Raw genomic sequence first — 24776 nt, forward strand, 5'->3', positions numbered from 1 at the left:
CACAATCTTGAGACTAATCAAGAGAAATAAAGTAAACAATTTAAAAAATAGAACTAAGATTTATTTACTAGATATATGATTAGTGCTTGTTCATATTACAACAATGGTGAATGAGTTTAGAAAAAGATAAACATGAAGAAAATATTGGAATGTAATTGGTGTGGAAGAAGTGGTTAGGGTGAAAAAAAAAATTGTTTGAAATGGATGTGTGTAGTTTTGTCTTTTAGTAAAATTGAAACGGAAGAAGAAAAAAATTAAGAAATAATCTTAAATCAAGAGTGAGACTTTGTGGTTAATTTGGGTGTAAAAAATTAGTGTAAATAGAGTGAGCCTCAAAAGAAATATCTATGCTTAGTAGAAAAAGGAATTTTTTATATGAAAAAGGAAAACATTTTCCCAAAAAATGAATTTCTAGGATACCATTTTTCTTTTTATCATAAAATCTTCTCAAAAACAAATACAGGTTATACACACGTAGTTTCTCTTCATTTATCCTCTAGACTATTTTGTGCACGCGGTCCCCTTGTTCATTGAAATCCACACATCATATCTAATCCAATTTGTTGAACTTTCTAACATAGCCAGCGTGAGCTCAATCTAATGGTCCAGAACAAAGTACATAAACTTAAGGTTAAAAAAAAAAAAATGGACAATAAAATCCATACCGTAAAAAGAAAAGGCAAGAACATCACATGCCATAAAATAAGGGCTTAATTAACGCCATAATCCCAAATTTAATCAAGAAGACAAATGAATAATCTACTCAAAATGGCCGGTTGTGGTACGTCACATCGCCCACTCGATCCAGCAATAATGCTTCATGCCAAGGTCACCCTCCTTCCCTCGTAGCCCCGAAAACATTAATTTAATGATCCAGTTCGATCCATCCTCATATAAACCAAACACCCCTCCCTCCTCAACCTCTCCAATCCCATCCTCGTCCCCACCTAGGCATCTCCCTCTTCCCTGTCCTAGAGATAGAGAGAGAGAAAGAGAGAGGGGCCGCATTGTCCTAGAGAGAGAAAGGCCGCAAGGTGTGCGGAGTTCGTGACGGACCCAACTCCCCAGAAGGGTAAAATTCCAGGGAGGGGGAGGGGGAGGGGGAGAGGGGGATGGATGTGAGGAAGATAGCGGTGGTGGTGGAGGACGCGGAGGCGGCGAGGACGGCGCTCGGGTGGGCCCTCCGCAACCTGCTCCGCTGCGGCGACGTGATCACCCTCCTCCACGTCTACTCCGCCGCCGCCGGCGGCTCCAGGAGCAGGAAGAAGCTGCGGCTCCTCCGCCTCCGGGGCTACCAGCTGGCCCTCTCCTTCAAGGACATCTGCAGCAGCTTCCCCAACGTAAGCTCCATTTTGCTCGGCTCCGCTCTTCCTCCTTATAAAAGTCCCCACTGGGTTCGGTTCGGTTCGGTCCAGTGATCGGAGAATTTGTTTTGCAGACCAATATAGAGATTGTGGTCGCGGAGGGCGACCAGGAGGGCGCGAAGATCGCGTCGCTGGTGAGGGAGATGGGCGCGTCGGCCCTCGTCGTCGGGCTCCACGACCGGAGCTTCCTCTACAAGTAAGCCTCTCCCTTCCTGCGGAAACTTCCCGGTTCCATCGCTCTTGCTCTGTTTCCCGAAGCAGAGCTCGTCGACTCTGCAAAATTCGAGCCCTGCGCTTGATGGGTTTTTAGCTGCGATCGATTTGAACGCCTGCGAATCGCGAAACTCCGTTCTTGTGCGGCGAATTGAGAGAGGAAGAGAGAGGGAGAGATGACTCGAGAACAGGTCAACCTACCCGGCGGACGACGTGCAATCTAATGTCAAGTTCGACCACCTAATCTTCCATCTTTCTCTTCTTTTTTTTCTTTTGGGTTTTGCTTGACTCGAACAGGATGGAGCCAATGATGGAGCAGGGCAAGCCCTTGTTGACCGACCATGTGCTTGTGCTCGTTCATTCATTTCGTTCTATTTTTCCCCCCTTTTTCACTTCTGTCTTTTTGTTCCATTATTGAAGTTAATTTGCACTCATGCTAGATTTTATCACGATTTCAAAATTGAATCTTTTTTTTTTTTTTTTTCATTTCGATGGAAAAGCAATAAATGGTTTTTTTTTTTTTTTTTTTTTAACTTCGAAAAGGGTACGAAAAAGGGCGTCGACAAAATGAGTGGGCAATGTCAGACATGAAAACGAAATAAGACAAAGCACGGCAAAAAGGTTCGAGTACCAGACGATGCGACTCGTCTGTTTTATATATTTGTACTAATCAACACATTCTCATCGATCATTAGAGGCCAATTGCTCGGCTAATGGAAGGAAAATGATGTTTGACTATGCCATCACCACACATCAATGGAAATTGCCATAGGCTCTTTTTTTTTTTTGGTGAAAAATGAATAATTTGAAAATTATTTTTTAAAAGTAATTGCTTGAAATAATTAGTCGATGAAATTTCCATAGTCAATAACAATTTTTTTCTTCCATTCTTTCACTTCCGCAAAAGATAAAAACCATCATTTAAAAAATATATTTTTAAATTATTTATTTTTCGCAAAATATAAAGGACCTTAGTATAGAATGTGCAGTGAATTTTTCTCTATAATGGGTTTGACCGAGGCTAGGGGATTAGGATCATGGTGGATGGCCTGATCAAACTCATACAGAGCTCACGTGTTATGTTCATTGGAGGCAAGCTAAGACACTGTGTACTGGGTTCCACATCCATAAAGGCTTTGTCAAGTGGGGGATTTGGTGAACCATCGTGAGCAACTGTAGCATCTTTTACACTGTTTGTCCATCATATTACTATCGTTAGCTTGTCCGAGAGCGGGAAAAGAGCTGATCGATTTGATTCTCATTCGCGGGACAAAGAGAACCGACTCGTTGTGTTTGGTTCAACATTTCCAAGAGGCTTTCAGGCTGAAAGTCCAATGCTGGACCGTTTGGTTCAACTTTGAAGTCAGCTTTCAACTTTCAACTTGCCTTAAAAATGCCGAAAGCCCAAAATGTCATTGTGTTATGCACCGAGACGGGGGATTAGAAGCTCTTTATTGCTTCTAAGTGGCCTGCTAATTACGGAAATTGGGTTTGGTGAAGCATCATGCAGAATCCTAGTACCTGCAAAAGGGCAAATGCATTGATTTTTCTTTGAGGTACTTCCAACTGCTCGAAAACCTAAAACCGGACATTCTTGTTTGGGCATGCGTTGCAGGTTGGCCATGACCCACGACGACATTGCGAGCAACTTCAACTGCAGAGTCCTAGCCATCAGGCAACCACCTTCTTCCCCGTTCAGCAGCACCAAGACTCATGTGATTACGACGGACGCTTCATCGATCAACTTGGACTTTTCCCAGGTCGATATGACCCCGTTGGAGTAAGATTTCGTCCCCTTAAAGTTCTTGAACGTATCGAACACTTCCATGATATCAATACAATAAGGAGAAAAAGAATCCTGCACTTTAGACTTTTTTCTCAGATGAGGTTCTAAACAGTGCATTTGCTTGAATGGACATATTGCAGCCTACCTGATATTCATCCGCCTAAAATCCCTTACCGGTTATGCCCAAATCCCTCGGCCATCATCTGGAGATCGAGGAAACCGAGGAGAAGACGAGGCGGTTCTTCAAGATGACCCTATCAAAGCTGGTCGAACCCATTTACACACAGTTCTCTCTATCTCTCTCTTTGTCCCCTTCCTCATTGGAGAGCTGGATGGACTGGCATTTAGTTCTGGTCCATGGCATGATCCTTCTCTCATCAACTCACTCTCACAGATGATACAACACCCTCAGATTACAGAAGACTGAAAATAGATGAAGATTGACAACACACCCTTACTGTTTTGATTGATTAGCTCATCTCACTTTCCTACTCTTCTCTTCATAGCCATTTAGACTCTTCTAATCTTTCACACAGTTCATCTTCATAGTTCATAACTCGAGATCGGTACTTTGACATTGCTAAGGAACTGACCTCTCTGTTCCGGGACTGACTCCTAAAGCGCACACCAGTAAGATTGCAATCGCACCGCAATCAGTGAACGCTTACATTAACCTGCACGCGCATGTGTTGGGAATGTGCCAAACGATGAGTATCGGTCGGTGAAAGCGTTGCTGTTCAACGATGCTCTGAAGAAAATCGAGTGGTGTTAGATTCTGCTATCAAAGGCAAGAATAACAGGAAGGATATCATGACCAATTGAGTCTTCTTGGTTCTTGGCCAAGAAAGGAGGACAAATCCTCTGAACTCTTGCCTGTTGCCTGAGTTTCGGCTTCCCTCTTTCTTATCCATGAGTTTAAGGTATTATTCACCGAGTTCGCGGATTTAAGCAAAACGCAGTTCCTCGTAGAATCGAGTAGTAATAACGCCGCAAGAACTTGAATTTTCGTATCTTATACAATTGAGCATTTAAAATTTTTGTTTGTTCAATCAAGTTACTTAAGTTTTTAAATTTGGGTCAAAATGAGACGTTCCTTAAAATCGCAGATGGAAAATGTTGACGTGTACAGTAATGCCGTTAAAAAGTCATTGACCATCCACATTGGCATTTAAAATAACCTCTTGAAATGATGTGACGTCAGTAAGACATCGGATGGCAAAAATCATGTAAGCCTACACTTTCTCCCTCACCTAATTACCCAAAAACCTCCACAGAAATGGTTGTTGGGTAAGAGATCCACATCATTAATTATGCGCAAATTTCGCTGGGTAAGTTTTTCAATAGATGCATCACATCGAGCTAATTTGAAAAGTTGAGGTTCTTCTATTAAATAAGATAAAAATTTAGATACTCGATTATAAGACAAATGAAAGTTCACATACTTACACTATTGCTACCCTAAATTGGTGCATCGCAACATTTTCTTACTACATAAATGTCATGCAAGATGAACAATGCACAAGTCTTACGAAAAAAAAAAAAAAAAAAAACTGCCATTGTAAGAAACAAGGATGAAATAAACAATTGAATCAATGACATGTTTCAACAGCATTCTCCATTCGGTAATTCATGCAAAAAAAAAAAAAATACTTCGTAAGACTCTCGATAAATTTCATACATCTAGCGATAATAATCCTATATCTCCAACCTCTTAAATTAGAGAGAGAGAGAAAAAAGCGCAAAGATACAAATGACAAAATGATTTTTCTAGAGAAAAAACAAAGGAAAAATAAAATAAAATTAGATACTTGATTATAAGAGAGATAAAAGTTCGTATACCTACGCTATTGTTGCCCTAAATTGAAGCATCACAATAAATGTCATGAAAGATGGATAATACACAAGTCTTACGAAAAATTAAACAATTGAATCGATGGCATATTCTGGTAGCGTTTTTCTCTTGCTAATACATGCAAAAATATAGTTCGTAAGACTGTCGACAAATTTCATATATCTAGGAATCGGAATCTTGTATCTCCAACCTCTTAAATTAAAGAAACACAAAACAATTCGGGAAATACAAAAATACCAAAATGATTTTTCTAGAGAAAACAACAAAAGAGAAAAACAAAAACAAAAAAAATTAGATACTGGACTATATGACAAATAAAAGTTTGTATACTGACGCTATCATTACCCTAAATTGATGCATCATAACTTTTTAAAACTACATAAATGTTATGAAAGACGGACGATACACAAGTGTTACTACGAAACAAGTAGTTGAATCGATAACATGTTTCAGTATCGTTTTTCGCTTGGTAATTCATGCAAAAAGATACTTCATAAGACTCTTGACAAATTTCATACATCTAGCGATTGGAATCTGGTATCTCCAACTCCAACCTCTTAAATTAGAGAAACAGAAAAAAAAATTCACAAAATATAAAATATGCCAAAATGATTTTTCTAGAGAAAAAAACAAAGGGAAAAGAAAGGAAAAAAACAAAAAAAAATTAGATACTCATTTATAAGACATATAAAAGTTTGTGTACTTACGTTATCGTTGCCCTAAATTGGTACATCACAAGATTTTATTATTATATAAATGTCGGGAAAGACGGAAAATACACAAATCTTACAACGAAATAAGCAATTGAATCAATGACATGTTTCAATAGTGTTTTTCACTTGATAATTTGTACAAAAAGATATTTTGTAAGACTCTGGACAAATTTTATTACATCTAGCGATCGGAATTTAGTATCTCCAACCTCTTAAATTAAAGAAACAGAAAAAAAAATTAAGGAAATAAAAAAATGCCAAAAATGATTTCATTTAGAAAAAAAAAAAGGAAAGGAACCAAAAAAATTTGGATACACGATTATAAAACAGATAAAAGTTCGTCTAATTACGTTGCTCTAAATCTATGCATCACAACATTTTATTACCACATAAATGTTATGAAAGACGGACAATACACAAGTCTTAGGATGAAATAAGTAATTGAATCGATGACATATTTTGCTAGCGTTTTTTGCTTAGTAATTCGTGCAAAAAAAAAAATTTAGATGACTCGACAAATTTCATACATCTAGCAATCGGAATCTGGTATCTCCAACTTCTTAAATTAATAAAACAAAAAAAAAATTGTGAAATACAAAAATGCCAAAATGATTTTTCTAGAGAAAAAAAAAAAAAATATTATATACTCAATTATAAGACAGGCAAAAGTTCATATACCTACGCTAAATCATTGCCCTAGATTGATGCATCACAATATTTTATTACTACATAAATGTCATGAAAGACGAACAATATACAAGTCTTACAACGAAATAAGCAATTGAATCGATGACATGTTTTGGTAGCATTTTTTGCTTAGTAATCCATGCAAAAAGATACTTCCTAAGACTCTCGACAAATTTCATACATCTAGCAATCAAAATCCTATATCTCCAACCTCTTAAATTAAATAAACAGAAAAAAAAATCAGGAAATACAAAAATGGCAAAATGACTTTTCTGAGAGAAAAAATCAAAAGAAAAAATCAAAAAAATTTAGATACTCTACTATAAGACAGATAAAAGTTCATATACTTACGCTATCATGGCCCCAAATTGATGCATCACAACATTTTATTACTACAAAAATCTAATGAAAGACAAATAATAAACAAGTGTTACGACTAAATAAGCAATTGAACCGATAACATCTTTCGGTAGCATTTTTCGCTTGTTTAATTCGTGCAAAAAGATACTTCATAGGACTTTTGACAAATTTCATACATCTAGTGATCAAAATCTGGTATCTTCAACCTCTTAAATTAAAGAGACAGAAAAAAAATTGCGAAGATACAAACATGCCAAAATGATTTTTTTTTTAATAAAGAAAAAAAAGGAAAGAAACCAAAAAAAGTTAGATACTTGGTTATAAGATAGATTTGTTCGCATACTTACGCTATCATTGCCCTAAATTAATGCATTACAATATTTATTACTACATATATGTCATGAAAAAAAGACGATACACACATCTTACAACGAATACACTAACAAAAAAATTGTCTGTCATTGGAACCAAATATATATGATATAAGTAAACCCACCCACGCATGTCTAGTTGAGGCCCGACCTTCTGACCGCCAAGTCAGGGGTTTGACTCTCAAAGTTCACCACAACTCCCAGAGCAGTTCTATGACTTAAGAGGGCACCTCGGCTGGTGGGTTGCTAGGCTAGTTTTCCTCGAGGTATAGTTGGTGTTATGCTCCCGTAAGATGAGCTAGGTCGGATCCTCGGCATAAAATATATATATATATATATATATATATATATATATATATGATATAAGTAATTGATACCATTGAAATGAGAATTGAATTCTTAATATGTTTCTGCAATGTTCTTTGCTTGTGCCAAAAATCAATTGTAAAAACTTTCAATAAATTTTTTATATTTAATAGTTGAAACTTGAAACCTGGTATCTCTAGTATCTTAAATTGAAGAAACTGAAAAAGGGGAAGAAGGCGTGAAGAGACAAATTGAACAAAATGATTTTCCTAACAAAGCAATAACAAAAAGGAGAAAAAAAAGGAAAAAAAAAAAAAACTAAAGATTGGCTCGACCGTTTAATTTGAATTGTTAAAAACGGAGTCAAAAAACGAGCGAGTTGAAGCTGAAGCTCAGAGCCAGCGTGGCAGCAAGCTGGGCCTGGGGCTCGGCAAACAGACCGAGCAAAGCTGAATACGAAAAAGGCTGAGCTGACTCGTCTCGACTCGACTCGACTCGAGTCCAAACCCATCCCCCTTTAGCCGCTGAGTCAAATCCGCCCCCGCTCGAGTCAACTCAGCCGCCGCCGCCGCCGCTCAATTATTGTTTTCCTCGTCGCCGCTCCAATCCTCCCCTTCCCTTCCCAGTTCGCGGCTTCACTCGGAGTCGAATCGCAACTCAACTCAACTCAACTCAACTCGCCGAAGCCGTCGACGCCGCCGCCGCATCGCCGCCGAGGATCGCCCCCCCAGATCCCGCGGCTCCTTCGAGCTGATCTCTGTCTCTCTTTCTCTCTCTATCTTTTCTCGGCTTCGATTCGGCTCGGTCGTTTTCGGTTTTCGGTTTTTTCTTCTCGGCTTCAATCTCCCTCCCTCCTTTCTCCTTCGTTTTCCCTCTCTTTCTCTTTCCCTCCGCCCTGCAAATTTTCCCGGAAAACGGAAGTCCCGACGATCCCTCGAATCTCTCCCTCTTCCCGAGCTCCGGCCGAGCTCCGGCCGATCGGGTGTGACCATCGTTCGGCTCCTCTGGAGAGAGAGAGAGAGAGAGAGAGGACTCCATGGACGAAGAGCGCTCTCGGTTGCGTCCGCCGGCGAGGTGAGCGCGCGCTCCGGCGAGATCGCGAATCGAAAGCCCTAATTTTTTTTGCTTTCGATGGACTTACCGTCGCTTGCCCTTTTGCAGTCGCTGCGTCCGACCGTGAGCTGCGCTGCCGCCGGAGCCGGCGCTCCGCCCCGCCAGTTCGATTTCGCGCGAATTTCTCAGTGAGGGATCCGAAATTCTCGTCCTTTTTGTCTGCGCGGTTCGAAATGTTCATGCTTTGAAGCTCGTTCGAGAAGTGATTTCGAGGGAGGCATCGGCGGCTTCGGATTTCGTCTCCTCGCTTCGCTTCCTTGTGAGGATAGATTTCTGGAATTGGCGCTGCGACTGGTCTGCTAGACGGGAGCTCTTGGTGGGGAAGAAGGGCGAATCAGATGGACTGGAATGTCAATAGTGCGTACAAAACTTACAAAGGTAACGATCTCTCCCATTTGTTCTGGCGGCAGTTGTTCTTTCGTGAGCTTATGGTAATCTGCAGATTGTGTCATATGGTTATCTAGTTCGACTTTAATGTGTACTGTCTTCAACTGAATTCGTCGAAACCCCGACATTGAAATCTCAGGTGTTTCGTGATTGCGTGTAAAACCCGAGTGTCGGGGCAGACAATTGCATTTTGATCTTACACATGTTAAGGACTGCATTGCATGAGTGTGGATCAGTAGTTCCCCTGCACTTTTACTGGGAGCATTACTTCCTGAGTTTAAGTTTTAGCAGGGCTCGATGGTTCGCTGCAGTGTCCGCGTTGTGATGTTCATTTAAATTCGTATGGAAATTTCACCACTTTTGTCCCCAAAGACTGAATTGCTATCGGTGGACTTGTTAACTGCGTTCTAAGCCATGGCAATGGACTGGAATTTTGCTTGCATTGTGAGGGACCGGGTAAGGGTGTTTTGGCTCAATGACATGTCCATGGTGGCGCGGCAAAATTTCTGCAGAAGCTTTTTGTCTGTCGCTTTATGCAGTTCATGGTATTTCTGCATCAAAGATCCATCTTCTTTACCTAAATCCCTTTCCATCCTTCTCATTTTGCTGAATCGATTTAAATCATTTCGGTCCTATCATCCCAAATGTGATTCTTTATCTCAAATACTTTTGGACATTGAATTTCTCTGTACCAGAAGAGCATCACTTTTGTTTTTCACTAGGTTTGTGATTCTCTTAATCTTGTTTCCTGGAATAGATATGGAGCCGAAATCCGTGATGGACATACCAGTTCCATCGACAATGGATTCACTAGATAGTGGGCTGGGTTCTTCAGAAAAGGGAAATGCTGTTCCTTCATCAAAACCGAGAAAGAAGACAATGACGTCGGTTTATCTCAAGTACTTTGAGACTGCTGCTGATCAGAAAAGTAGAAGTTGCAAATTCTGCGGGCAGAACTACTCCATTGCCACAGCCACTGGTATAATTACCGTATTTCTTTTTCAATTTCTTCTCAATGATGCAAAATCACATAGTTCAGGGCTCTAAAGTGTGATGTTCAAAACCATCATTTCCTTATTCCTTTTTAGCATCATCAGGACAGTCTCTTGCTAACTTGTGGTCCATTTTATTGAAGCAACAAGATCAAGCTTTTCTCCAATTATCTGTGTGGTGTAGACAATGGTTTAAGTCACTTCGTTTTTTATAACAAGCATATAGCAATAGTAGAGGCCATGATATAGTGGCACATTAGTCAAACTATCTCACCCATCTATCCTTTCGTTGGTGAAGGAAATTTGGGGAGGCACCTTAGCAATCGCCATCCGGGATATGACAAGGCAGGGGATGGTCTCACCAATTCAACCCCTCAGCCAGTTGTCACCATTGCTAAAAAACCTCTGCCCCAGGGGAAACCAACCATTCAGGTGGATTATGATCACTTAAACTGGTTGATCATGAAGTGGCTCATTCTAACTTCTCTACCTCCCTCGACCTTGGAAGAGAAGTGGCTTGTGAATTCCTACAAATTTTTAAACCCCTCCATACATCTCTGGCCTGGAGACAAATACAAAGTTGTACTTCGTGAAGTTTTTAGGAGCATGCAGGAAGATGTTAAGGGGGCTTTAGAGCAGGTTTCTTCTAAGATATCAATCACCCTTGACTTCTGGACTTCTTATCAAAAAATCCTCTATATGAGTGTCACTAGCCAGTGGATTGATGAGACTTGGTCCTTCCAGAGGATGCTTCTCGATATCTGTCATGTACCTCATCCTTGTGGGAGCACTGAAATTTACCACTCTCTGGTGAAGGTTCTCAAAACATATGAGATCGAAGGAAGAGCCCTCTCCTGCACCCACGATAACAGTACAAATGCCTTGCATGCTTGTCATACACTGAAAGAAGATTTAGATGGTAGGAAAATGGGGCCCTTCTGTTATATTCCCTGTGCTGCTCGTACTTTGAACTCGATCATTGATGATGGATTGAAAACAACCAAGCCAATACTATTCAAGGTCCGGGAATTTGTTCTCGAGCTGAATGCTTCTTCAGAGATCTCAGAGGATTTCATTCAACTGACAACTGCTTATCAAGAAGGAAGTTGGAAATTGCCCTTCGATGCATCACCACGGTGGAGTGGCAGTTACCAGATGCTTGATATGGTCCGCAAGGTACTATTCTGAGATTTCCTGTGCAGTATGAAAAAAAGGGTGAAAGGGGCTGTTAACGTATAATCCAATGTGTACGGATTACAACAATATTAAGCCTCGGTCTCGCCTATGATTGCTTTTAGGGATATGGCATTGTCTATCTTTGTCTGTCTAGGCATCTAAACACTATCCATATTTGAAGATGGAAGCATTAGGTCGAATTGCAGCCCAAAAAACTAATTTTTTAACATAAGACACAGTAAAAATCACATTTTCTTTTTGTCTTTCTTGACAATTACCATCACTTAGCATCATTATTGAAGGTATATTTCCCTCTGATTAACGAAATGGAACAATTAGATAGAGCTCATCACATTTCTCTTTGGCTTATGTTAGTTTAGGAATTCGGCAAAATTGTGCAGTGAGGTTGCATTGTGGTCCCAATTTCTTTTCATCCTATTGTTCCTCCAGCAGAAGTCCTGTATTCACATTGTGTTCTTTTTGGTGGTGCTTACAAAACACAGGCTAGTAAGGCTATGGATGCTATAATCAGAAAGCACGATGAAACTCTAGGCACTAAATTGCTGTTGAACTCTGCGGAGAAGAATGCTGTGAGCGTCGTCCATGCTTATCTCGAGCCTTTCTACAAGACCACAAACAACATATGCACGAACAAAGTCCCCACCATCGGGCTGGTTCTCTTCTTCATGGAGCACATATCTGAGATGATCGCTTCCTGCAGAGACTCGCGACACAACCCGGACTGGCTAAAGAGCGTGGCAGAGGATATGGTGAACAAGTCGAGGAGTTACAGCGGCCAAGTCTGCAACATCTTCACTTACATGACGGCGATTCTGGATCCCCGAATCAAGTGCGAACTAATTCCTGAGAGTCTCAACTTGGACAATTATCTAGAAGAAGCAAGAACCTACTTCATGAGAAATTACTCAGCTAGCCATTTCGCTTCTCTGGCTAGCGCATACGGTCCTCATGATGTTGAAGACGGAGGAAGCGTTTCTTTTGCGGAGGAAATCGCTCGAAAGAAACGGAGGGCAAGCATGAATGCCACAACTGATGAGCTCACCCAGTATCTGTCGGAATCTCCCGCTCCATTATCAACCGACGTTTTGGAATGGTGGAAGGTCAATAGTACACGGTATCCCCGTCTCTGTCTCATGGCGCGGGATTTCTTGGCCATCCAGGCGACCTCAGTTTCTGCTGAAGATATATTCTGCGGTAAGGGCGACGAGATAGATAGACAGAGGTATACAATGCCGCATGATAACACCCAGGCTCTACTGTGCATAAGGTCATGGTCTCAGGGTGGGATCAAGTTGAAGTACAAGTCGGCCGAAATAGATTATGAGAGGTTGATGGAGATGGCAGCCGCCGCCGCCGCCACCGCAGAAAGCAGCACCTGTATTGACAAGAAACCCAAATGATGACGAGATACGCAACAGCAGCATATGAGAAAGAATAATTAAGATAATGCCCAAAACGCCTTCGTGATACTTTCACATCATCAAGCAGGAAAACCCCAAGAGCTAACTTTTTTTTTCCACCCTTAGGTCTCTGTTGTATGCAAGAAGAGAATGGTGTACTCATACTGAGGAAAACTACTGATTGATGTACAGTGTTAATGTTATGCGAATGCTAACCCCCCAAGGAAAAACTGAAGATTTCTCATGCTCCTAATGGTACATACTCTGCTCTTACGATGTGAAATCCCCGTCAGAGTCTCCATCGCCGAATGGGAGAGACAAGGAGTAGAAGAAACCCTCTCTTGACAACCACACCGAGATTTACTAATTGAGTTCACGACACAGGTTCTTTGAAACAGAATTCAACATCGTATTCGCTGAAAGTTTTATTCACCTTACCGTACATACAGAGATCGAAAATCGACCAACCAAAGGATCTTTGACAAGCCTAACAAAATCATCGGTATATACAAAGAATGGACTATTCAATTACAAGACCTTAACTTCACTTCCAATATAACCCACAAGTAAAACATGGGCAGCTCAGCTTTTGCCAAACAAAGAAAAGATGACTTAGAAAGAAACATCATTTAGAAACTAAAAGCCACAACGTAAACCTAGAGTTAGCAAATCCCGCCATGCTTATTTACGCTTATTTCTGTTGGTGCACCGCTTGAGAGTCCAAATGAAAGCAAGAGATCTCCCCATTATCCAGCCTATCGAGCTCCAAAATTGTGGAATTACTGCTCCAATGAGTCTATATTAATAACTGCTCCCTCCGATATTCTCGGACAATCACAGGCACACTTGTTGGAGGAATCTGCGACCATAAAAATAAGGTGAATGGCAAAACTTTCCATAGCACCATAACTACGAGTTGGGGATCATGATTTGGACAAAATCCTTGAAAGGTTCTCTATTACAATTCGAATTTCAACAATTCAAGGAGTACATAGAACTTACCATGCCATAGTCTGTGACAATCATGGACACATATTCTGAAGGAGTAGCATCATACCTATTGAGCATCACATCAAAAAGCCAAGAATCAAATCAACCTATGACGAATGACGTCCTCACTCCAAAAACACTGAAAGCTTACATGAGATTCAGCAATTGAAGATTTTCCCTATTCTGCAAGTTACTCAAATAATTCACATCCATTCTTCCAGGAACCTTTAAAACGGCATCCGGGTCACCTGCAAGCAACTTAAGAGTTTCACTAGATGACTTTATGAGGAAATTATAGGAGTGTAAAAGAATCATAAAAGAGGCCAAAATGTACCCAATTCATTGAAGCAAATTGAATCCAGCTGCACTCTTTCGTGAAATTTATATGCTTCACAGCATATAATAACGGGAACACGGAAAGCATTAGCAACCATTGCCACACTTGCAGTTCCAACCCTTGAATATACAGTACCATTAGACAATACAGAAGAAGCCCCCAAGAAAACTCCTGTCACTTCATGCATTATATAAGAAACTGCATTTATATGTGTATATGTACAACTCAGCCCTTTAGCTATCAGCCTACGTAGTAATGATTGGCCTTCAAGTTTGGGGCGCGAATCAATTACCACTACACGGAATTGTTTCCCAATTTCATGGGCGTACAGCAAAATCATCTCAACGATACATGATGCACCGTATGTAAGAAGAACATCCCCATCTCTGATCTTAGTCGTCGCATGTCTGACTATTACCTGGTCCGCCACTATAATCTTCTCATTTATAAAGCGATCTATATCAGAGCAAAGCAAAGTCTTTGCGTCTGATTCGGAAAGAGACAATGGTAACTTGGCAATTCGATTCTTTATAAATCTAATTGCATTTCCCATGCTGATTGAAAGTGGTCTGCACTCAGTAAAAAACGAAACATAACTGCTAATTTTTGCTGTCAAATCTCTGTTGAGATTTTTCTCAGTTGGCGTTACATAGTCTTTGATGGCCTCTTGAAAGGCTTGCACCATTGCAATACAACGAGCATTGCCGCCCGAAATATCTCCTGCTAAATACTGTAACCCAACCTGTAAATTACATGAACAAGCTTAGCAGGACATTGAGCATATACCTATTTCTGTAGATAACCACTCAGTACACTTTGTTGCATAGAGTTCATATCAAAAAATAGAACCAAGCAGTGACATCCAATTTAAACAAGAGGACATAATCACATCTCTTGAGACACATAGGTCCCTAATAGTGGTGCTCTGGAGTTGCATAGCAAAACTGATTTTTATTACATGCTGCACATCTTGTCTAACTATCTTAAGGGTTTTGCTGAGATCTCAACAATATTCCAAGATCCACCTCCAAGAAGTTCAGGAAATACAACAAGCACTGTGTTCTTAGAAGTACCTTGTAAATAGCAGGATGCATAGGCTCGTGCAGAAAAAACTTTGACTCGAGATCAGGAAGTTGTGTTCCCTGTTCATATTGAGGCAAATGTCTAAACAACTCAACTCTATTTCTAGCTTCAGTTTGATTGACAACAGCTCTCCTTTTAGCCTTTTCCACCCGACTCTTGTCATCAAATTGCATGCGTGGAGCAGGGGCATCTTTCTTCTTGTCCTTCTCCGGTGCACGGTCACTTCCTTTCTTCTCAGAAGCTGCCACAGAGGGTGCAGCTGAAGCAACATCTTTCTTTTGTGTAGGTTGCTTTGCTGCTTTAGCAGAAGTGACTCTGCCAGATGCAGCGGCAGTAGACTTATTTCCCTCCACTGCAACAAAGAATTTCTTTTGAAATGAATTGGCTGCTCTATAAGTAATCACCAACAATAAATTGTAGCCAGGGAGCAAGACTGATGCTTGGAGCTTTGAACTTGTTACACCCTCTTTCTATTTCTCCTTACCACTCAAAATTGTTATAAAAGATAAAAGCAGCCTCAACCTGAAAGGTGCCTCCTAATGGATTATGCTACAGCTAAAAATCAGATTTAAGCAGTATTTCCATACATCATGTCATGGGCGCATTATGCATTATTCATGCAAAGCCAACCAATGTCAAAACTTGATTCCACGTGGCCCAAAATAAGGAGCTTGGCCTCTGCAATTCTAATGGTCCACAAATTAAAGGTCATAGAAATAACCTCTTCCAGCAACTTTTGCAGCTCGCTGAGACTCCTGCAAGGCCCGCCTTTCAGATTTTGTAGTTTTTGCCTTCAGCGGCTTTGAACTAGGTATTGCTTCATTTTTCACCTCCAGAGCACTCCCCTTACTCTTCTCTGCAAAAAGCCATGAATAAACAGAGGCGCGTCAGAGGTGAAGATTCAGGATATATACATACATACATACATAAATTATATATATATATATATATATATGGCCGAGACACCTTGGAAGGTCTTTTTACATCACGAGAAGTCTATATGATATATCTAATCCCTTTCCCAATGCCCCCAGCTTACTGCATAGTTCTGAAACATAACCTCCAGAGCAACCTGCCTTTCACATCACTTCCCATGACACCATACTAACTCCGCACCAACAGATCAAATGGAATTGGAATGTGCAGAAACTAGCATACGCTATAGCATCATGCTGCCGTAACACCTATGACCCATTAGGGACCAGGGAATTCCTAAATAAGCCAAAGACAAAAGCACGCGACAAACAAACGGGACTTGTCCATACTGCCTATGATGCTCAATTCAAACGCCGACATGCACGAATTGCAAATGCTGTCAGCCAAAAAGCAATCTTCCCGGTACAGAACCATCCTTGACAAGCTACTGATTATAGGACACAAAGATTCAAGAAAACAACGCATCAACTGAAAGACAGAAATCAAAACTCACCGGTCGTCTTCTTCACATTCGCATCGGACGCGAGGTCAGCCGCGGAGACCGCCTTCACGGCGGTCAAATCGAACCCCCCACCCGGGAAGCTCGACGCGAACTTCGCCGAGTTGCTCCGCCGCAGCAGCCACGACTCGTCCGAGAACTCCCCATCGCCGATCAGCCTGCCGCTCGACGGCGGCGACGGGGCCGGCGACGACGTCCCGAGGAGCGACTCCGCCGGGTCGTAGCTCCCGACGACCGGCGAGTGGCCCGCGCGCCGGCGCGCCGTCTCGGGCACGGGCACGGCGGGCGTGCGGTAGGCGGCGAGGTTGTCGGAGAGGTGCCGCGGCGGCGGGATCATGACCGGGGAGAGGGAGTTGCCGGCGGGGGAGTCGGAGAGCGGGGGCGAGCTGGCCTCCGCCGGGTAGGACTGGGACCGGGCCGGCGGCTCCGGCGGGGCGTTGCGGGGCACGAAGCCGACCTGCCGGACCTTCGGCTTGATGGCGGCGTGGGGATCCGCCGCGGATCCATCGTCGGAATCTGCTCCTCCGTCCGGCGACGGCCGATCGGTGCTTGAGCGAGAGAGAATTGGGATTGCTAGGGTTTGGAAAGGTCCAGGAATTGAAATCGATTTATGATCTTTACGCTAGCATAATCGTATTGCCGTGTAAGATTATTCGACTTAGGAATATTATTTATTTATTATAAGTAAAGAACCTTTTCCGCGCATAAAAGCGATATTCCGAGATTAAAAGTTTTATCTTTGGCAAAACAAAGATTAAAAATTTATCGAATTACTTTATAGATTGAGAGTGTTGACAGATCTTACACCAAATCCAGACAAACGACCCTTTTTAACTTTCGGGAAAATGACGCAACTAATTTCAATTGACTTTTAATTTTTAATTTATTCAACATAATCCTGAATTTTAACTTAATATACCAAAAAATTTAATATGTCCAATATGATTTGTAAATTTTTAGTACATATTCAATATAGTTTCTAAACTTATATGTGAACAATTTTTTTTTAAACTATTTACTTGAACTTGAATTAATGACAAATTAATATTGGACATTTTCATATAGGTGTGGGATTAGATTAAATATTTATCAAAAATTCATAGATTATAATGAATAAATTAAAAATTCAAGAACGATTTTGCATATTGATTTAAAGTTCAACGATCATTTATATAATTATCCCTTCAACTTATATTTCAGCATGGGAAGCGCAACATCGGAACTTACGTTGTAACTCAAACCAGCTCGGGCCATAGCCACCTCGTTCGCAACTTGAGGAGCAAGCTTTAGCGGCCAACCACCATGGCGAACCCCGATTCGCGGCGCGAGACTTGTAACTGCCATTCTCGACAGTTGATTTCCTCCATCATCTGCACAAAAATCTCATGGCTTGGCGGCAAAAAGATCTTCAAGGATTGAAGAAAGGATGGATGACACGGACACAATATCTACTTTTGCACGCCCTTCTTCTTCAAACGGAATTCGTCCAAAAGGGCATTTTAATGTTCGCGGTCCGCAGCGAAAATCAACCGCCGATTGGCGATGAGATTCGTCCGCATCAGCTGCACAGCAGATCGAATGAACGAATGGCAGTGTCATTTTCACGGCGAAACTGTGCAGATTGGAGCTGAATTCACGAGCTTTCCGAGGCCCCGTCGGAGGCAAAAAGCTGCCGGGTTTGCATTACATGATACTCAGAGCGAGCTTGCTGATTCTCGCCACCGTCGCAGCTCTTGCGGTCTCTGGTAATGGCGTCGTCAAGCCTTCGAGGAAGCGGAAACCGCATCTTGAATCATCAGGTCATTCCTTCTTTCTTTTCGGGAAATGATGGTGTTTGCATGGTTTCAGACGACGAAGATGCGAACCGGGGAAGTCGCCATGCTGAGGAAGAGGCGGAAGCCGAGGCTGCAAATGCAAACCGGCAACGGGTGATTGCCCGGGGAGATGAGAATCCAAATGCTGTCGACGAAGCGGAAGAGACAAAGCATCTGCTTGACGAGCTGAGGAGAAGAGAGATAGCAGTTGAGCATAAGCTCAAGGATTGGAGTCTCGGGTTGCGGCAGGAAGCGAAATCCACCGGCCATGCCGCATCAGACAGCAGTGGTTCATCCCAGACCTCCTTGGAGAGCCACGAGATCGATGACACGAGCTCGACCCTCGGAAGCACCTCGGGTAGCCAGAGCAGCATGAGCAAGAGGTCTAGCCTGATCACTAAGATAAAGAGGTGGAGGAACAAGAGCAAGAGGGACATTATGGTGGATCCATCACCGGAGAGGTCTCCTGGCAAAAGATTTCCAGCGAGGCCGGGATTAACCCGAAGGACTTTCGAAAGCGAGGTGGAATTTCGGCATCGATTCTTCCAGGAAGACGAGCAAGAACAATCTTTTAGAGTCCCCGACCCCGGAGATTCCATCCCGCCTGAGTAGAGTATCTTTCAACGATTGCATCGGCGTCAGGAATCTAGAACTGGCGTTTGAAGATACGTTAACGCCGGCTGAAACGGAACCCTTTAGCCACGGAAAATACGACAGGACCTCGAGTCGGATGCTCACTGCTACAGAGTCGAGGGACAATGCAGCGATGGTTACGGCGGAAGAAAAGGCGCGAAAGCATGGGGATGTAACCGCATCGGAGGCGACCAGTTCGAGTGAGCATCGGAGCGGGAATGAATCAGAACAAAGGGAGACGAGTGGAAGAGTGGCCTGACAAGATCGGGCCGGCCCGATCGCCGGAGGCAGCACATGGGCTGATGAACCAGATCAAAGCTCGCTCGCCGGGGCTTGTTTCTGCCTTCATCATCTTCATCTTCATGCTGCTGCTCGTACCAAGATTGTGCTCTTGGTTGTATTTCACGTTGATGGCGCATTGATCTTCTGATTATATGACTGTAAATTCTAGCAACATCGCAGGATGATGCTGACCAGGAAGTTCGTGGAGTCAGTTTTTGTTTCATTGGGCCGCTGGGAAGTAAAGCCATGGGCCCATGCGCTCTCTTGTAATAGTCCAAACGTTCTCGCTCATGACAGTCGTTCCACGTGGCGCGAATATATCAACCTGCGAACTACATAATTTCTCCAAACTTCTAAAACTTAAAAAGTTCTACCGTATACCTATCAAATGGGCGGATTGGATCCGGTTTGGGACAAGTCGGAAACGGTTTAATCCAAATTGATTCATTTAACATGTTTTAATCCATTTTCATATAATATAAATCTAGTAATTCATACAAAATCCATACTCAACTAGACTCATGTTATTAAAACATTTCCATATCTAACTCAATTTAAGAAAAATCATATCTAAACTAAGATCGTAGTGCGGAGTGAAAGTGAAGAGAGGGCCATAAAAGTGAATTAAGTTTGAATAAGTTATAGATCCATTTAACAACCAAATTAATTTTAGGTTTTATCATTCTAAATCTATTTATAATCATTTAGTGAATACAATTAACTCATATGATAATTCAACCCATCAATTATGGGTTAAGGGATTATTATATAACCTATTTTGACATGTCTAGTTCCACATAACATAATATAACAGGCTACACAAAATGATAAAATAACCTAATTATCCAACTGTGAGAGGATTTCGAAGTCATCAAAATAAATTAATCTAAGAGCAAGTACCTATCTTTCACATACGATGATGCTATGCCAATGCCACACTTTTGTAAGATCGATCTCTCCAAATCTCCGCAAATTACCACTCCACCTCGTGCCTTAGCAAAAGAAAAAAAATTAATTTCAGATTAGCTTGGAAAATGGAAAGAATGTTTTTGGGCAATTCACATTGAAAATATCCCTAGTGATACAAAGATCAGCTATCCAATAGCATGATCTAAATCGCCTAATTCATCTGACTTCAAGAAGAAATCTTCCCAGCAATGAACTATATTGATCAAAGCTATATCATTTGTTGTGTTTGGCCAAGTTGCAAGTTGCAAGCAGCCAGATTTCTATGCAGCTAGTAGTATCAATAATTAATAGCTACATAACGTAGCCCAGTAGGATGGATCAAATAGCTAGTTCAGTGTTATCGCAGTAAAATAATTGAAAAAGAGATAGAGACGTAGTGAAACATTTGAAGTAAAATTTATTGGGCATTAGCTTTTTTCTCAAATACATTCAGAAGACATAGAAGTGCAATCAAACATGATACGTAAGATTGACTGACAAAGTTCCCACCCTTATTATCAAGGAGACCCTTATATGCATTAAGCTGTTGCAGATTTAAGAGCCCTAGCCCTAAAAAACTGAAGAAAGCCGACCATCTTCTCATGAGGAGGCGCTGCCTCTTTCACCAACGGAAACTCAGTTAGAGCTGTCACCCAGGAGGTCACCCTTGGATACTTCTCCGGGTCCAGAAATTTTACACCAAGGACTTCTTCATGAACCTTATGAGCACCCAATATTGAGTGGACAACAATGTCTAGGAGTCCCACGCTGTCACCGTTGACAAATAGGGATCCTTCGGGATAATTGCCCTTGATTCCCTCTTCCAACACCTTCAGTTTCTCGTGCACTTCCTTGACAGCTCTCTCTTGCGCTTCTCCATCAGTTTTGACCACAGTGATTATGGCCTCAAACAACTACAGTTAACAACTTCCAAACTTAAAACTTGCTTGAACTATGGTTTCATCTTACTTTTGTTTTATCGCTCGATCTTGCAAAGAGAAATTATTTTGTCATGACGTAATTTTGAAATATTTTCATGCTTCATGAATGACAATTAGGCAGCAGCCTACCTAGGTAATGGCAATTAAAGACAGCAGCATGTGGATATAACTATTGTATTAGCGTCATCTTATGATCATAGTTACAGAAAGCTCCCTGGGTCATGGCCAGATTTTACTGGGAAAAAAGAAAACTTGTCCTCAATTCCTACTCCATGTCATTTAATCGATTATCACTACGGACAAGTGCGCAAACTGATTGATAAACAACATGGTAAATAATGTAGAGATGAGAACAAAAAGGCATAATCTATTTGTGCTGTGACGGTGGATTAATGCAAGATATGATTATGTGCACGTTGAGGAACTTCCTCAAACATTTTGCTAAAAAATTTGCACTGACCTGCTGCTGGCAAAAGCCAGCCCAGAAGCGAACTTTCGCTCTCTCGTAGGGATCTTGGGGCAAGAGGCGAGGACCATCCGTCCAAGTCTCATCGATGTACTCGATAATGACCAGTGACTCGGCGATGGGCTTGCCATCGTGAACAAGAACAGGGACTTTCTTGTGAACAGGATTGTACCTCAAAAGTGCTTCACTCTTGTTCGTCAAATCTTCTTCCACGAACTCATACTCGATCCCTTTCACTTTCAGAGCTAGCTCCACCCTGTTGCTGTACGGACTAGCCCACATTCCGTGAAGAACTACTTTGCCCGCCTCTCTCTCTCTCTCTCTCGGCGTCTCTCTCTGAATTTGAGATTGGATGTGGAGATCTCATGGGTTCAGTGCTTTAATATACTTGAAGCCGGAGGCATCTGGCTTGTTTTTCAAGAACTACCCCAGTTGGAAATATATCTTGAAGATTCCAATTTAGTCAATTGTGATTTAGTCAATTGTGAATTAGTTTGGTAAATAGAAAAATAGGAAAGTAGTGATTCATTTATTATTTTTTCCTATTTTATTCTATTGTCTCTTACACTATAAATTTACCAATGTAAATGTATACAATAAATAGAGAGAAAGCATTTTTCCAAATCTCCATTACGCTTTCTGTCATGGTATCAAAGCCGTTCTTTTTGGGCAAGCTTCCGCATCCTTAAGAATGGCCATCATTTTTCTTTTCTCTGACTTGTTGACGCAGATTTTCCTGCAAAGACAATAAGCCAAGCCAAATGATTAGGAATTCACTTTCTTGATACCATGGAGAAAGACAAGAACATTGAGAGTGCCCTAGTAGAGGAGTCTTCATCCCAAAACCAAACACCAATGCTTTCTGCTCCTGAAGATACTCACATTACTTCTGCTCCTGCTCCAGCACAGATCTCTGGCCCAATTCAATGGCCCATAATTCCATGGTATTTTGTCCCAAGCCAATGGGCCACCAGGCTGGGACAAACATAGATTGAACCACAATTTTCATACAACTCGTTTGGAGAGGAACTTCCTTGTAGCTTCTCGGCCTAGTGGTGGTGGGCCATTCTCTCAGTCAACCCAGTTTCAAGAGATCAACCCAAGAAGTGGGTCAGGCCAAGGAAACCCAAATCAAGGATTCGGGTCCATACCGAGTCAAGGAACGAATCCCAACCTGGTTCCTCAACTCGGGTACATACCTTACCTTTTTCCCGTCGCCGACAATGGCTGTCTCGAACCTAAGGATCCCCTCTACATGTCGCTGGCCGACGGACCCGAATTGAAACTCATCAGGATGCAGCTTACCAGACCGGAGAATTACACAGCCTGGGCTCGAGACCTCCAACGCCCTTGTCACCAAAGACAAGGATGGTTTCCTCAACGGAGCTATCCCATTTCCAGTCGACAAACGGCTTCAACGGTAGTGGCGCAAGTGCAAACAACTAGTTTGCACATGGCTTGGCAACTGCCTCACCCTAGAAATTGCAGCCAAGCTACCACCTACCGAAGACTCCCGAACTCTTTGGAATAGCATACGCAAGATGTATGGACGCCTTGACCGAGCAAAGATGTTCACCATCACCCAAGCTCTATCGGAGTTGAAGTAAAGGAACCTCTCGCTTACCTCTTTCTTTAACCACCTCTCAGCTCTATGGAATGAGCTTGAGGCCATCGAAGAGTGACTCAAAGGGCCCGAGAACACCCTAAAACAGTATCGCGAAATCAAAGAACGAGAAAAAACAACAAGATTCTTACTAATTCTCAATGAGTCATTCTCGGCTTTTCGGTCATAGATCCTTGCGATGGATCCTCCACCACCGCTCGGCCGCATCTACTAGTTGGTTGTTCAATAGGAGCACCATCAGATGGCCGCTACCGAACACGCTTGATTAGGTAAGGGCATGAGCCTTGCCATCCTTCCCTCCGGCAAGATGACCTATGGCGGAACTTCCCAGATCTGGAAAGACAAAGAGTCGTGGCTGCACCAAGAAGAAACGGAGGAAACCCTAAGCCATTACAAACGAACGGCTCAGATCATAGACCTGGAGTGGATGGCTGGGATCGTCAATCTAAAATGGACAGTCCAGATAAACACACTGGGTCCGACGACTGGGATCTCAACGCTAAAATGGACAGACGAGATCGACGCGCTGGATCAGACAGTTATCATTTGTCCGCGGCTTCAACAGAATTGGACGGATGGGATCGTGCCACGTCAGTGCCTCCTTACAACAGAGCCTATGGGCTGCGAAATGCCACATCAGCAAGAAAAGTCAGTGGGCAAAATTCCCGATTCAAAAATAAATATTGCGACTATTGTAAACATCTGCATCATATTATTTAAACATGTTGGAAGCTGCATGGAAAATCTAATGACAATGACAAAAAAAGAGAATTCACAGTTTCTCAGGTTTCTGCACAAAAGGCTGATGGATCACCTCATCAAATGATCAATCCAAGAACAATATCAAGATATTGTGTAGATGTTGGATCAATTCAAAACCAGCAATAAGGGTGCAGGATTCTCAGGTACCTTCCTCTACAACAAGAATTCGTTTTCAGTTGATGTATGGATTATCGATTCAAGTGCTAGTGACCACATAGTATACAACAAAAATTTGTTTTCTCACATATATAAAATACCAGATTCCCCTGTCACAGTGCGTCTTCCAAATGGGAACATCACAAATGTTACCACAATTGACACAGTACATCTTGTTCAAAATTTAATCCTCACAAATGTCCTATATATTCTAGAGTTTGAATTCAATCTTCTATCGGTCTCAAGAGTATGTGAGGATAACTCTTGCCATGCCATATTCAATTCAAACAATTGTCTCTTTCAAGACCATTCAACTGGCAAAGTGATGGGCTTGGGTAGTATGGCACACGGACTTTATTTATGGAACAATTCCCCAGGAGATTTAGAATTATTAAATAAGATGTTTCTTGTAATGCCATTATTAAAAATAAAAATCTCATTTATCATCAATGATTGGGTCAGAGTGCAATTTTTCCTCATCCAAAATGTTTAATATGTCCTTTAGCTAAGCAATCTCGAGCACCCTTTCCAAAAGCACATCTCATGCAACAAATCCTTTTTTCA

General features: G+C 41.9%; 4 protein-coding genes across 6 annotated transcripts; 2 read left to right on the forward strand and 2 right to left on the reverse strand.

Moving 5' to 3' along the window:
* Positions 1 to 892: 892 nt before the first annotated feature.
* On the forward strand, positions 893 to 22009 carry LOC104421383 (hypothetical protein). 2 transcript variants are annotated; one of them, XR_005547783.1, is made up of 5 exons: positions 893 to 1340; positions 1439 to 1560; positions 3193 to 3357; positions 3504 to 3668; positions 21977 to 22009. XR_005547783.1 is itself a non-coding variant. In XM_010033307.3 (4 exons), exons 1-4 carry the CDS (start codon positions 1113 to 1115, stop codon positions 3613 to 3615), a joined length of 627 nt encoding a protein of 208 aa, XP_010031609.2. In that variant the 5' UTR covers positions 893 to 1112; the 3' UTR covers positions 3616 to 3863. The 2 variants fall into 2 exon arrangements, 1 of the variants encoding a protein (XP_010031609.2); XM_010033307.3 differs by lacking the exon at positions 21977 to 22009 and having other exon boundaries at positions 3504 to 3863.
* On the forward strand, positions 8188 to 12985 carry LOC104421400 (zinc finger BED domain-containing protein RICESLEEPER 2). 2 transcript variants are annotated; one of them, XM_010033332.3, is made up of 5 exons: positions 8188 to 8726; positions 8814 to 9143; positions 9910 to 10131; positions 10443 to 11320; positions 11824 to 12985. In XM_010033332.3, the coding sequence occupies exons 2-5, from the start codon at positions 9104 to 9106 to the stop codon at positions 12739 to 12741; spliced, it is 2058 nt and encodes a 685-aa protein (XP_010031634.2). In that variant the 5' UTR covers positions 8188 to 8726; positions 8814 to 9103; the 3' UTR covers positions 12742 to 12985. The 2 variants fall into 2 exon arrangements, with proteins under 2 accessions (XP_010031634.2, XP_018723284.2); XM_018867739.2 differs by having other exon boundaries at positions 8188 to 8411.
* LOC104421391 (translation initiation factor eIF-2B subunit delta) lies at positions 13130 to 17930 on the reverse strand. Its single transcript, XM_010033320.3, has 8 exons — positions 17814 to 17930; positions 16581 to 17208; positions 15873 to 16007; positions 15142 to 15503; positions 14066 to 14810; positions 13883 to 13979; positions 13744 to 13798; positions 13130 to 13600 (listed from the first exon to the last, which is right to left on the reverse strand). The coding sequence occupies exons 1-8, from the start codon at positions 17928 to 17930 to the stop codon at positions 13538 to 13540; spliced, it is 2202 nt and encodes a 733-aa protein (XP_010031622.2). The 3' UTR covers positions 13130 to 13537.
* Positions 20680 to 23342, reverse strand: LOC104421407 (glutathione S-transferase U10). The gene is made up of 6 exons (XM_010033344.3): positions 23207 to 23342; positions 22875 to 23056; positions 22553 to 22645; positions 22389 to 22406; positions 21665 to 22006; positions 20680 to 21177 (listed from the first exon to the last, which is right to left on the reverse strand). Exons 1-6 carry the CDS (start codon positions 23340 to 23342, stop codon positions 20803 to 20805), a joined length of 1146 nt encoding a protein of 381 aa, XP_010031646.2. The 3' UTR covers positions 20680 to 20802.
* Between the last annotated feature and the right edge of the window lie 1434 nt (positions 23343 to 24776).

Source organism: Eucalyptus grandis, chromosome 2, assembly GCF_016545825.1.
Source record: "Eucalyptus grandis isolate ANBG69807.140 chromosome 2, ASM1654582v1, whole genome shotgun sequence".
Classification (NCBI taxonomy): domain Eukaryota; kingdom Viridiplantae; phylum Streptophyta; class Magnoliopsida; order Myrtales; family Myrtaceae; genus Eucalyptus; species Eucalyptus grandis.